The 14,510-nt window shown below is 45.2% G+C and overlaps 1 protein-coding gene across 2 annotated transcripts in view; it reads right to left on the bottom strand.

The window, feature by feature from the left end:
* Positions 1 to 1,531: 1,531 nt before the first annotated feature.
* The window catches only part of TNFRSF11A (TNF receptor superfamily member 11a), a 53,466-nt gene continuing 40,487 nt past the window's right edge, over positions 1,532 to 14,510 (bottom strand). Inside the window, exons 7-10 of one of the 2 annotated variants that reach the window (XM_019521693.1) lie at positions 14,171 to 14,278; positions 12,354 to 12,403; positions 8,078 to 8,915; positions 1,532 to 4,875 (exon numbers count right to left, since the gene is read on the bottom strand). In XM_019521693.1, coding sequence (XP_019377238.1) covers positions 4,463 to 4,875; positions 8,078 to 8,915; positions 12,354 to 12,403; positions 14,171 to 14,278 — 1,409 coding nt within the window. In that variant the 3' untranslated portion in view covers positions 1,532 to 4,462. Of the gene's footprint in view, positions 4,876 to 8,077; positions 8,916 to 12,353; positions 12,407 to 14,170; positions 14,279 to 14,510 lie in introns of both variants that reach the window. The other variant, XM_019521684.1, reaches the window with a different exon arrangement.

Below are 14,510 nucleotides of genomic sequence, written 5' to 3'. Positions count from 1 at the left end.
ATAAAGTTGCAGTGCTCAGTCAGTCTGCAACTAAATTGATATACTCACAGTGCCCAGCTGGCCTGTGACAGCTGATGGACTCAGAAGTAACTCTATTTATTATAGGACAACCTTGTTACATAACAAACATCATTATATAACAAGGACATGCTTTTAACAATCCCAAGAGCAGGAGACAACTGTTTTCATTATTACAATACAGCAAGTTGACTAACCCTGTGATAGCAAACTCCCTCTTTTAATGAGCTTCTCTCCCTGTCCTTGGGGGTTCATAGTAATGAGGATGTACTATTCCTTTGGCTGAAGCTTAGTTTGTCTGGCAGGAACCTTGGAAGGAGGGACAGAGGTGTGGTAATCAAGGCTGGATCTGTGGGAGTGGTCTGGCATTGCTTGGAAAATCTCAGACAGCTCGGCAGAATGCCCTACTCATTTTCTGGTGACCCTGTTCATAGCATTCCCTAGACAAGGGCAAGTTAATTATCCTTATTAGTTGTGTTTTCTTTTCTAAACAGGAAACATGGAAGGAACAAGCTCTGCCTTTCTCACAATTAATGGTTTAAACTTAGGGTTTCTTTTTCTCTTACCAACTGTTGAGGGGTGGCAATCAACCTACTCTTTCCACAAAGTTCCTTGGGCAGCGTTTTCATTTGGAGAACCTCAAAGCATTTTAAAAATTTTACACAGGACTGGGCCACCCGAGTCCAGCCTCTGCAAACCTTTACCCATAACTGCAAGGAACAATATCAAAACCACAGACCTTCAAACAGTCACACAAGGTAGGTAAGTGGCAGCATCCTTGTTTTGCAGATACTTAAATACAGCACCAGAAGACATGCTTCAAGTCAACAATAAATCCATGACAGAAATGGGAATAAAATACAAGCCTCCTACCTCTTTGTTTCCTGTTCTGATTATCACACTGTACAGGGCAACTTTGTCTCCATTAGTCATGACATAGGAAAAGGATATTGCTACTTTTAAAAGATAAAGGGAGATGGTGTGTAATACAGTTTCTGCAGGGATCTACAGCACCCAAATGCATGAGGCCTGTATCAGTACTTAGAGAGTCTACACTTGGCATTTCACTTGTTTTATCACTCATGCCATGCTGGATGCTCCTCCCAGGAGGACTACCTGGAGATGTCATAGGCTATTGTAGTGACAGTAGATTCATAGATGTTAGGGTTGGACTCTTATAGGTACAGATGAAAACAGCAACTTTTAAAGTTAAGTGCTACAAATAGATGCTCCACCCAAGCTGTGATCATCACTCTCATATAACTCTGAGCTGCAGACAGATTGTTAATGAATTGAGCTCTAGAAAAACGGAAAAGTGAAGGTTTATATCCATGTCTTCCCTTTAAAAAAAATTACAGACTTATCCACCTGTTGATATAAAGCACTAGCAGGACACCCACTTTCATGGTTGTGGGACAGAGAGACAGTGGACACTGAACTACTCAGATGATCTAAATATACAAGTTTCTTATAACGAATTCTCTGTGTAATTGAACAAACCTCTCATTTTAACTCAAAGAAAGCTTTAGGAGTTTATTATCATTAGTTATTGGTATTACGATAGCAGCCCGAGCACCAAGATGGAGGCTTATTCTGTTAAGCCTCATGGTACAAACACATTAAAAGACAGTCCTTGCCCCGGAGAGCTTACAAATTGAATCAAAAAGATGCAGACATTTCTTCTGGGCCAGTGAGACTGAGCAGCCAGGTATGGGACCTACACAGCACAGCAGGGCAATGCCCATGGATTGACAATTTCCCTTTGGGGTCAGCCAGGGACAAGGAAAAGTATGGTTACATTTCCAACACTGGCATCATCATCATGCCTGTGTTGACATGCTCCTTTTTTGTCTTCATTTTTAGATCCCTTTCCAAGCTTTGTTCCACAAGGATCCCAGGATTCTATGGATAAAATTGTAGCCTCACCGAACTCAGTGGGACATGGACTCCCAGTGATTCTGATGGTGCCATGATTTCATCCCATCTATCCATAGGCCTTACTAGGCTGTAAAGCAGCTATTTTATCAAGTGTTGCATGGAGAAGGAGCTCTGCTCTGCTTCTCCTCAACAAAAATATCAACCAGTCCAGCCTCTGTGCCCTGGAAGTCTCCCTTAAGGAGAAGAGAGCTGAAAAAATGTGCAAACTCAGAAAGACCACAAAAGGACAGAAAGCTTTTGGCACTCTGGATTCCTATTTGAAATCTTTGGGTTTGTCTTGTGACTTGTGTGTAGGTGTTTGCACACCTGAAAGTGCCAATATTGAGTGGCTTCCCACAGCACCCTTAAAAGGACCTCATAGCACCCTGGTTGAGAAGCAGTACTCTAGTGGCTAGCTCACGTAGGGCCTAGACAAACATGCACTTGGATGGAGTAGAATTAAAGCTGGAGCTCTTTTGCTACATTTGTATTGCTCTCAGCTTGTGCACATGTAACTGCTAGAAGTAACAGCTGCTGCAAGCTACTAAGCAGCAGCTCTCTCCCCTTTTGAAACTGCTTCAAATGTACATTTGTCTGTGCCCAGAGAGGTTAATGATGCTCAGGGTCTTGGGGTCTGATCCAAAACCCACTGGCATAACTTGGCGTCTCTCCATTGTCTTCAGGAGCCTTTGAATCCAGGGCTTTTTAACTCAAGCAGCAAAGGCTCAACCTTTTAGTAGAGGTCTGGAGTTGAAACTTGGATTGGAGCTCAGATGGGGCCAGCTGCAGGGACACATCTGTGCAGCTTAACTGCCCTGACTTCATTAACACAAGTGTCCGTGGAAAATGGCAGGCCTGCTTGGGCAGGCACAGGCCTGAGAAAGGTCCTCACATACACAGAACAGATTCATTTTGGTCACTGGAAGAGCAACTGGCTGCACCTTGTCTTAATTACAGTAGCATAACTGGTGGGGGAGCAAGTGGAGCACCTGCCCCGGGTACCAACTATGAGGGGGCACAAGGATCACCCCTGCTTGAAGTCTGCCATGGCAATCCTGAACTGTCTCTGCCCGGCTGCAGGAACCCCGTAGGGTAGTGCCGCACCAAGTGTGCATCAGGAACAAGTGGAGTGAGTAGGATGGTGCTCCCTCCCTGCTCCCACGCCCTGGGGGAGCATTGCAGCCTCATGCCCAGTATGTATGTATAGGGAAGGAGCAAACAGGGCACTGGCTCACAGGGAGCCAGGCCACAGGGCTGCTACAGCTAAAGAGCTGATGCTGCTGTACCCTGGGAAGGAAAGCCTTCCCTTCCCCCCTCACCCATGTCCATCTGCCCTTCCCCACCTCTTCCCCTAGTCTGTACTGGTATACTACAGTGGTAGTCCCCCACCCCGGCTACACCTCTGCTTAATTAAAAGAAAACCTTCCTGAAGAAGGGCCACTCCTAGGACTCAAGGAAGTAAAACATGTGCTGGCCTCATGTGCTGCCTGCTCCATGCACCTGCAGGAAATGCATCTACCTCACAGCTGGAGCTGTGCCCTGGACTTCTGGGATCTCAAGGAACAGGCCACCAAGAACCCCCACTCCCAAGGTCCTGATTCACGTGGAGTTATAGCAGTGATGCAGCAGTGTGTAGAAGCCAAGAGCTGTGCTGCTCTTCACGTAAAAGGCATCAGATATGCTCTAAGGCACACCCCTTCTGGTTGCCTGTTGCAAAGATCATACCTTTGCACTTCAGTCAGAGCAGAATACCTAAAAGCCAACACCCTGCTTGGCAGAGCTCCAGCGCTGACAGGCAACATAGCCTCAAGACCCGGAGCACTGATTTTCCTAGGAAAGGCTGAGGCCATGGCTGTCTTTAGTAGAGTGGGGTAGGTGCCAACTAATCCTGAATGCATGGGGCTGCCATCATGGCCAGCCCCTAAAGAGGCACAGGGGAAGAACAAGGCCCTGCAAAACAGTTTGGCTTGATCTTTCCCTGTTTGGATGCCAGTCAGGGATAAAAAGATATAGGTCAGTGTTGACAGGCTGCTCTCAGAATATTAGTCATCCCTGTTCACACTGCAGAAGCACACACCGGGCCTGAGGTCTTGCTTGCCTGCACACTAGGGCAGGCTGCCGGCCCCCCTCCGAGTACAGTTACCATTGACCCAATCACCCTGCCACCCGTCATCGTCTCTGCAAAGAAAAGGACTGAGAGTCTAGAACAGACAGTACAATTGCAAAGACGTTCCTGCAGCAACAGCACCACAGGCAGCTTTACACACTTGAGAGTCTGTCTCCATGCGTACTTTCCACAGCGCCAGCATCACAGGCACGTGCCATGAGGCCTGTCCTTTCCACTGTATAAAGTTTCCAAGCGGTGCCAGGAATAGCGCAGGACCCAGAGCTGATGAGTGTGCCTCAGTCACCTGGACTATCAGCTGACAGCACAGCTGCACAGCTGTCCCTGGTGCTTGTGGGCTGCTCTTCAGTGTCCCTGGAGGAATGGTGTTCTCGCCAAACATTAGCGAGGCATTGATTCATGTCAGAGTAGTGCTTTCTCTGAGCACTGCCCTGGTTGTCCCTCCTCTTGCACTGGCTGAGAGGCTCCCTTGGGGCAGCAGTTCCTGCCTTGGCAGTCTTGGCTCTCTTCTTGAGCCACAGGCCCTGGACACCTATGATATTCCCCAGTGCTGTTTAGTTCTCCATTTTCCACAGGGCAAGTTAGATTGATTTCAGCATACTTTTCTTTGTAATGCTGAGTGTTGCCAGCAAAAGTCTCGCAACGGTTCAGGTTTTCCTCTTGAACTGGGCTCCCCACATTCTCATTAGCTGCTCCAGTGGTGGTTGGTCCCTCCTGGGAGTTTTGACTAAGATAGACAACAATTATATCACCTTTAAAATTCATTACTTGTCCACTTGAGATAAATGTAGAGTTACTGTTTCCAGTCACATTTCCTGGGGAGAGGAGGGAAAAAGCACATACATGTGATTAATATTTTCTCCCATGAGATGAACAGTTAGCTGAGCGAATTTGATCCAGTCTTGTAGTTTATTCTTCCTCCATGTTCCTTCCTCTTTGGTGCCAGGTGCCTTTATAATCAAAAGTAATCTTTTGGGACTCACTTATCATCATCTTCCCAGCACTAAACCTGTCTTCCAAGAAAATCTAGCTGAGATATAAGGACCTTTTTTCTCTTTCAAACTGAACTCCTGGAGACAAGAGAGGAGATTTTTCCTACATATTCTCATCTCCCTGTTACCTTCAGCAAAGCCTTCCAAGTCTTAAATTTACTCTCAAGATTTGCAAAACTAGAATATACTGGAAAACGCTCCAAACATGACCTTTGTGGAAAATATTATCTGCCTCTGCATGCATCTTAGATATTTATAGAATGGTAATTTTCCCCCCTTAGCAAACAATTGACATTATTATGCAGGCTATGCAATAAGTTTATTGAAATAAAGTTTGAAAGACCTGAATAAGTTGTCACCAGGCTGTTCATGCATGGATGTTAGCAGTGCTCGTATCCAATAACATGACCCTTACTGTCATGCCCAAAGGTCATGAAGAACGTATGAAGTTTCCTTCTATGGCCTAAATCTTGCAACTTGTTCCTTGTGACCATCTTTAATGAGACTTCATAGGGCACAAACTTCCACCTACGCTGAATACATTGTGGAACTGGGCCCTGTACCACGGCCTGTTAAGCATACGAAGGGTTTGGCCATGACACAAATTTTTCAGTAAAGCCTAATCCTGCCTATCCTTAACCTTAATAAGAGCAGGATTGAGCCTCATGAAAATTAGAAGCATCACTGAAAAAAATAAAACTTTTCCAAGGTGAAACCCCCTCCCCGCCCCCTCAAAAAACAAACTAAAGACAGGCTTTTAGCTCTACGTTCTTAGCTGTCTCTAAGATGCATTGTTCCTACTGTAGTTTACTTAATGTGTTGTTATGGATGTGTCTCAGTGATTTTAGAAATTCAGCATGTTTTACTGGCCTCCTTTCAACACTTAGAGATAAACAATTTTTATAACCCATCACAGCAGTTATTCATTGCCATTGAAGGGAAACCAGCGAACAGAATCTGGTTAGCACATTTCTATCGTGTAGCTGAATGTGGTATGGGACTCTTAATTGCTCATTCAAGCCACATTCTGAGTTTTATCCCCGACAGAGAAACTGGTCAAAACTTCTCATTGAAATTTTGAATAATGGAGGGGGGGGGAAAGCCATTTTGGTGACTTTTTTGTGCAAGTTTTCCATTTCTCAGCCAGCTTGCTTTCGTAACTCTGACATGCCACAGCCTGCATGCACATTGATTTCAAGGGTTGGGTGCTCTGCCAAAACACAGTGTAAGCACTGGCAAAACATTATTTTTTGTGTGTTCCATATTTTCCATCCCAGCAGTTAGCAAGGTACGGCAGAGAAGGATTTGACTTGTTATGTGGATGCGATTCAGAACAGAACCGCTGTTTAAGCACACACTGATATTCCCACCAGAGCACGGCCATTCCATGAACTGGAAAAAGATGAGCTCTGCGCATCCCAGTTTGGAGAAATATTTCATAATTCCTTACTACATAACTACCACTCCCACAGCAGTTGGATTTAACTTCTGGGAAATCAGCAACAGTGTGTGCACGCTTAAGTTTCACCAGATGGCACTGTAGTATTTGAATGCACCTTAAGGTAACTGTGTAGTTTAGAGCCACAAAGAACTGACGCAGACTAAGTTGCACATGCTTTCTAAACAGGTATCATTCAGAACCAACTGCTCTACATTGCACCCATTCTCCCTGCTGCCCCCCAGTTTTTCCTGTTATCCTAGGACTTAAAAGGGGAAGCAACGTTCTGCCAGAGCCAAAACTGACGTGCTCTGCTGGCACACCTCTCAGATGTCAATCATTTTGGTCCCAAAGGTACCCAGCTTTGCACAAAAGCTGTGTCATCTCCCTCCTGTTGCAGAAAAGCATTGACATCAGAAATAAAGAATGAGGAGAGTGAAGTGAAAGAAAACACCAATGCTCTAAGAATGATTCCTCCAGCATTTTCAAGTTCCCTCCATGAAGGATATTTTGGGGAGAGAGAGGGGGGTTCTGTAGCACATTTGGCTTCAGTAGTTCCAAGCTTCCAGGGTACCACTCTATGTTTATATAGGTAAGAGGTGAATTATTATTAGTATCTGTGTTACAATAATACTTAAGAGACCCTAATCAAGGCCAAGGACGTGGTTTAAAAGCATTAAAAGTGGGCTCCTGTCCTGGATAAAAGCCAGTTTAAGAAGGCTAATGACCCACAGAAGGGGAGGTGGTAGAAGTATGTATATATACAGGTTCAGTGTACAGTTTTTCTAAAATTAATTATAAATAGATTGAATAAACACTTGCCTTTTAAGTCACTGAACTGGCTGAGTGTTTACTGGAATGAGGACCAACATGGGTACTAATAAGAAAACTGAGGAATCAAAATGTTATGCACAACTTTCAGACAGGAATTTTTTTCTTACTCACTTTCCATAGTTTAAAAAAAAATCTTATTCCTTACTGACTTTTGGATGCATTCAATAAGCAGGCTCCAGAATTGTTACAGGAACTGGAGTGTGTAGGGGTGGAGACATTGCATCCGATTATCTGTGCAATTATTTCTTTCCCGTGATTGTGATGTTAAATGTGGTGTTTTACAGTAAAGAGAAAGCATCAAACACTGAAATATTGGCTCCTCTGTTTCCTCATTCAGTTATATTTCTGTTGAGTTTAGAAACTGACAATTCTTATTGGAGGTAAAATGACACCATGTTAGGAAACAGAAGTGAGATGAATTCATGTGGTTGTGCCACCGAATATTTCAATAACAAAACTGTCTGGTTTCTGCAGTAGGGGCCAGAATTTGGAGTTTTCTGGGCTGGGCAGAGAATAATGACTGGCACCAGCATAAAATCTCACTGGGTACAGACTATTTCTAGAAATCACTAGAACACAAGGGTCTTTGGCTTTTTCCAATCAGCTGCTAGGCCAGTAAATGAAAAGACATCATTGTACTCTCACCTGTCCTTCCATCAAATTAGACCTTCTATGATGATTCAAAATAAAATAATACAGGGGATAATCCTACATGACCAGATGGAGCTCATGCCTACCAAAGAGGAGCCTTACCTGATGCAGGAGGGAGGTCTGAGGTGTTACAATTAGCTCCCGAAGTACTTCTGTTTGTCTTCTGGTGCTTTGTGTCAGGACTGTCTGAGGAATCACCTTCAATGCTTTGATCACTTGCTAAAGTACTCTGACCAGCAGAGAGAAAGTCCAGGCCACATGCACATTGTGGGTAAGGTCCATTTTCTGGAGAGGCCATGGTGCTGTCTACTGCTGGACAGTGGGGTTGCCTCCCCTTTCTGGGAGATTCTCTACATGAAACACCACACCTTTTGCAGCTGTACCCAGAGTCAGGGTTCATCCAGAAGTGATTTGTATCCTTGCTTTCTGTTTCCTTCACATGAGTGTACGTACAGTTGCAAGACTGCTGCAGACTTTTGTCTGAGGATGCATGGATGCAGTCTGCTCCATATGAAGCATCAGAGCTATAACAACCTGCCAAGTCCACCATGCTTTCAGTTCCTGTGAAGCACTGACTCAAGCTATCGTTCTCCCCCACCTCCAGCGGCCCTGAAAATGGTGATAGTGATTTGCTGTCAGACTGGCTCAAAGGGAAATAACCAGTGGCATGGGGAGCTCTATCTACATATTCATCCTCCATGGGACCCTGCCTGAAACGGTCATCTTTCAACTCAGTTACTAAAGACAAGGTTGTGTTCTCTCCAGATTCATAGTGGACTGCGTCTGGGCTACCATTTCTACACAGAGCATGCCCATTTGGGCAACATGCGTCTTCGGAACAAGAACTGTCAGCATGGGCTAGCAAATACATTCCTTCCGAACGCTGAGGCCTAGTAGCATTTGCCACGTTTGGGTTTAGGCAGGGATCTTTGGGGGATTCCTAAATAAAAGAAAACAGAAGTTCATTAAACATCTCCTGAGAGCATTCTTTTTGCTAAAACACAGAAGAAATGACATTTACAAAAACTTAATCTTTATGTCACTGAAGTTCAGCAGCGCCATGGACAGCTAAGACTTAAACTGTAATTCTGCTCTCGTGAGAGACTATGGGGTGGAGGGGAAATGAGGAGGGGTGTCTTCTGGCTAACATTCAATCAAACACACCTGGGCAAGTCTCTCTGAAGAACCCAGAGGCATTTTCAACTTTATGTCCACAGATCTTGCTGAGGGCACACTTGTGTTACTGGAGATGATGTATGTGAAGGAAAGAATGAATCAAGCCAGCCTCAGGGAACGCAGACTTGGAGCTAGAGTTCCACCCCCCAACTTCTAAGCTAAACCTCTTTGACATGGAAAATGTTGGGAAAGAGAGAGAGAGAGAATAAACATAGGAGCATCTAGTGCCATTTTTAGAATAATTTTCCAGAGCAAAACTGCATTTTGAAGTAAAGGAGGTTTTCCTTAGAATAGCGGACTGTGTTGTAACCACCAGACCACCTATTGCCTTTCATTAGGTAGCCTAGTAATTGTTGAATGGTTAAGTAAGAAATCTGTGACCACATGTCTCTGTACTGAGAAACAAGGAGAGCTGACTGGGGACTTTCTGAGGAAACATTTTTGCGTCAGAAAATGTTGATTCACTGGAATTAAAACTTCTTGCAAAAAACACACACATTAGTTTTGACCAAAAGAAGCTCTGTTGGGAAAGTTTCCTCAGATCAAGGGTGGAATTTCTGGTAGAGAAGGAAACTTCTTCCAGAGTAACTAAGACCCTAGGGTGCTGACAGACATGCCGGTCCCATTTGAACTCATGGAACTTCACATAATGTGCTATGAGTTAAAGCAACCCCCGACCCAACACAAGGTCAGCTGCTGGAGTGGGGGCACGGGGAAGGAAATCAGGATCTACTTTGGAGACAATCTAGTGGAGGAGCCTGCCTGCACCTCTCTTCCTTAGCCCCTCCCCACCCTCTCCCAGCTCTGGTGCTATCTGCAGGGAGGAGAAGGGTTGAAGGCAACCTGAGCTGGATGGGGCTAAGCAGGGGACACAAAGTGCGACGGGGCGGGGGGTGTCCAATCTGTCCCCTCCCATTCAATCCCCAATCTGGCCCTCCAGCTCAGGCCAGGCAAACCCCAGTCCGAAGGTCCTTCCTCCTTCCTTCCTGCAGACAACACTGGGGGTGGGGCTGGGCTGCATCAGCCCAAATCCAATCATTAGGGCTGCGCAAAACAGTACCATTTCGTTTCGACTTCCATTTCACTATTTCAAAGGGACAGTGTTTTGTTTTGCTGTTTTGAAGCACTGTTCCATTTCGTTTCGTCAAAACTGTTTCGCTGTTTCAACACATTTCAACATTTTGCCCATAGGCTATAATGGGGAATCACGAAAATGACTATAACTTCATCATTTCTTGCCTGATTTGGATGAAAATTGCAGGAATGCTAGCCCCTTCTGAGGGCATGAAGCCTGACAAGATTCAACAAGATAGGTGCATGGCATTTTGTGAAACTGCACCTCAAACTGTTCAAGCAAAAGTCATATTACTTGCTGGCAGCGGCAGCCTGCTGTCATCCTGCATGCAGATCGGGGGGCTGCTCCCCCTGGGAGGAATCTGGCACAACCCTACAGCCCTCTAGGGAGTGCGGGCCCCCAGATCTGTGTGTGAGATGACAGCAGGCTACTGCTGTCAGCTGGGGCCAGCACCAGCAATGGGTTTTTCCCAGCGCTTAGCATGGGCTGCGCTGGGCAGACTTGGGTGCTGGTGCTGGCCCCAGCCGACAGCAGCAGCATGCTGACATCTGCATGCTCCACAGCCAGTGAGTGTGGGGCTTTAAAAAAAGCCCCGCACTCACCAGATCTGGCAGCAGTAATTGAGGCCTCTGAGGGCTTGTGGTAGAGCCCCTGTGCAGTGCAGGGCAGCAGGGTTTGCCCCCCCCTGCCTGGCACCCACATGGCAGCTGCCCCATTGTATGGGTGCAGAGTGGGTTGGCAGGGCACCGCGTGCTGTCTCAGAGCTGGGGTAGCTCCACGTGTTAGCCAGAGCTCCCAGTTCGATTCCCCAGCTCTCTGATCATTCCCCAGCTTTTCCTTGGGGGCGCAGCCCCCGGATCTGCATGCGGGGTCTCAGCAGGCTGCTGCTGCCAGCTGGGAAAACAGCTCAGAGCCACTGCTATCCCCAGCTGGCAGTGGCAGCTTGCTGTCATCCTGCATCATCCAGGGGCCTGTGCCGCCCAGGAAGGGCTGGGGGAAACAATCAGAGAGCTGGGGGAAAGATCAGGGAGCTGGAGAATTGAACCAGGAAGTGGGGGGATGTTCAGGGACCTGACCTTTCCCCAGCCCCCGGTTTGATTCCCCAGCTCTCTGTTCATTCCCTCAGTTCTCCCTGGGGGGCTCGGGCCCTTGGACTTGCGTGCCAGGTTTCAGCAGGCTGGGGCCAGTGGCAGAACTGCAGTCTGCCCCAGCCTGCAGCAGCAGACTGCTGAAACTCCGTGCACAGATCAGGGGCCCGCACCCCCTGGGAAGAGCTGGGGAAGCAATCAGAGAACTGAGGAATTGAACAGGGGGCTAGCGAATTGAACTGGGAGCTAGATGTCAATATCAGAGCTGTCCTTTCCCCCTCTTCCCCCTTCCTCTCCTTAGTTTCCGTTTAGCTGCAAGCAAGCCCGGCTTCAAAACTCAAAACATTTCAAAACTTTTGAAATGTTTTGAGTGCCCTAATTTTGTTTTAAAGCTGTTTCAGAAACCTTTTGTTTCATTTTGATGTCACTGTTTCAAGCTCAAAACACATTGAAACAGCTTCAAAGTGAAACATCCGTTAAAATTTTGCACAGCCCTACAACAATCATGCTGACAGGCTGACTCTAGGGAGCACAAGTTCCCTAAGGTATTCCACTTTGAAGCAACTTCATTTGAACCCTCATTAGATATGGGCTGATTTGTCATGCAATCAACCACTTCTAAAGTGCTCTGCAGCCATACACATGCATCACGGCTCAGCTGCAGAGCATTTTCAGAAGGGCTGATTGCACAACAAATGTCACTTCTGTCCATGTCTCTAGTGATTATGGCATTCACATGGGATAAGAAACCCAAAATCACGTCCCTGCTCTGAATCTCTCTCACATCAATACCCACTAGACTATTGGCTCTTTTGGAGTAAGATTCCTTTTTTTTTCTTTTTAGTTTTTGAGAAGGAGAGAGAGAGAGAGAGAGCGCGAGCAACATGGTATCATTTCTTACTAGAATAGAAAGAAACAGCAAGACCCCAGAACTGTTTGGTGAACTAGAAATCTTGTTTCCAGGACAACTGTAGTGTTGATTTTGTTATAGGATCCAGGAAAGGAATTAGGAAAGCACAAAAACAATAAAAAAAATTACCTTTTTCCCTTTTATTTGCCTGCATAGTTGATTTGCCCAGTGCTGTAGATCTGCTGTAGGGAAAACAAAATAGCCTTTTAAGCACCATAGCTACATTCTTAGGTTAAGCACAGATCAAACAATATACAGTTATTCATCATCCAGCATGTTATATGAAAACTAAGCAGTCACGATTGTTTTTATTGACTTTGCTCGAGTGTCCAAGTGACGGCCGGGCTGGGGATTCATTGTAACTGGAATGGGATGTATTCTTCCGGAACAAATGTCTTGTGAGTTCTAAAATAGAATGTGGTTAAGCTGTGTTCCACATCAACCAGGGCCTCAGTCCTGGTCACATGTCACCAGGCTATGACTGGCCCAATACCGACCCAGTTATAATGGTACAGTTGGTTAGTCTATTTCAAGAGATGTCACATGAATGACCCAAAGAAATTCACAGAAAGGAATGAGGAGACTGGGGGAGGGAGGGCTAGGAAATCTCAGACAAAAGCCATGGAATAGCAGGTTAAAACACAGCACACTCCGTTTAATCAGGATGTACCTAATTGGGAATCCTGATTAATCAGAACATCTTCCAAGGAAAAGGCTTGCACTCAATGATGCTTTTATTACAGCAATCGCTGTTTAATGGGAAGAGAGACTCTAGTTTAAGGGGATACCTTCAAGGCAATTTTGTGCTGCTTCAGTCTTGCATATGTTTTTAATCTCAAGCCAGTTTTCTGTCTATCTGAATGTGCATCAGGTATTTAGCCACTGCCTCTTCTGTGCTGTTAGTTCAGTTCCGTAGCACATATTTAATATCCACGCTGATGCACAGATTGGCTCGTCCCAGTTCCATGGGTTTCTGTGGCTACACAGATTCTATTCAGCAGTGCTACTATTAAAAGGGTCAGTTTGGAATGTCTTAAAAGGGATTAAAGACCTTTCATGAGAGGCTGTTGCACTATGAAAATCCAAATTAAAAGGTTAATCTAGTAACCTGCCTTGAAAACGTTTGATTTGCTAAGAGAGGGTTACCAGATTTCTTTCTGCCCATCCAAAGAATCCTGGATTTAGCACAACAAACAATTAGCAAGGTAGTGTTGGGCTATTTCTGCAATGCTGTTGAATATTTCAGGTAAAACCTAGCAGAAAGGAATGGTGCATGCACAAATGCAAGCATACAAAAACTTCAGCAGCAGACTGGGGGGAAGGGAAAGGGAAAGGGGGGGTGGGGGCTGGGAAAATGTAAGGGGAACCAAGGAAAAGTATGAGATTTTCAAATCCAGGTTGAAGGCAAAACAAAGGGAACAACAGTTTTCCCAAATCTATTCTAGCCCCAAGCTTAAAATGAGTTTCAGCAATTGCTGCAGCACTTCCCTTGTGTTCATATTTAATGTCATCAGCAATAAATATAGATTTGTTGTTTTTGGGCTACTATGGAAATATTGGGCCAAAACATTGGTTCTAGTTCCAGCAACAGCCTTGCTCACATTCTCAGACATGACTGCAGCGTATTGAAGATGTCATTTTGACAAAGGTACCATGTCACTGGCTCTGTTTTGCTCATATCGAAGGACTGCTGCCGCTTCTGACAGTGGTCCTGGCTGGTGTGACAAGGTGTCACAGTGATTTGCACTGATATCCTGCATCAGACATCAGCAACAAGACTAATATGCTTAGGAAAGAACCTGCAGTCCTGCTTTGCACTAGGTAAAATATATCAGTGTCGGACTTTTTTACCCTGATGATTATCCCTAGTCGAAACAGCTGACACAGTCAATAGACATGCAGGCTTCACACAGATGAATTCCTATAAATTGTTAGCTACAACGTACCTGTCAGTGCCTTCCCTTTATTTTTGTAGTAGACAATAAGGATAATGATGCCAATTAATGCCACAAGAACTGGTACAACAATCAATACATAAAAGATCTTGTTTGTGTCTGGAGAATTAAAAAAAAAAAAAAAAAGGAGAAAAATATGCAGCAGCAATACACTTCTTATTTACTTTTCTTACCTGGCAAGCAATAAGATTGTTCTTCCACGGTTTGTTCTACAATTTCCACAATAGCCCCACAAGCTTTCTAAAAAAGCAGGTTATGGAACAAGGAGCTTTATTAAACCCACCCTTACCAAAGCCATCTGAAAAAGAACCACTGAAGGAAACACAAAGCA

The sequence above is a fragment of the Gavialis gangeticus genome, unplaced genomic scaffold (genome assembly GCF_001723915.1).
Source record: "Gavialis gangeticus isolate Ggan-Ray unplaced genomic scaffold, GavGan_comp1, whole genome shotgun sequence".
Classification (NCBI taxonomy): Eukaryota; Metazoa; Chordata; order Crocodylia; family Gavialidae; genus Gavialis; species Gavialis gangeticus.
Note: the sequence above shows the minus strand (reverse complement) of the source record. Positions and strands in the feature narration are given on the sequence as shown.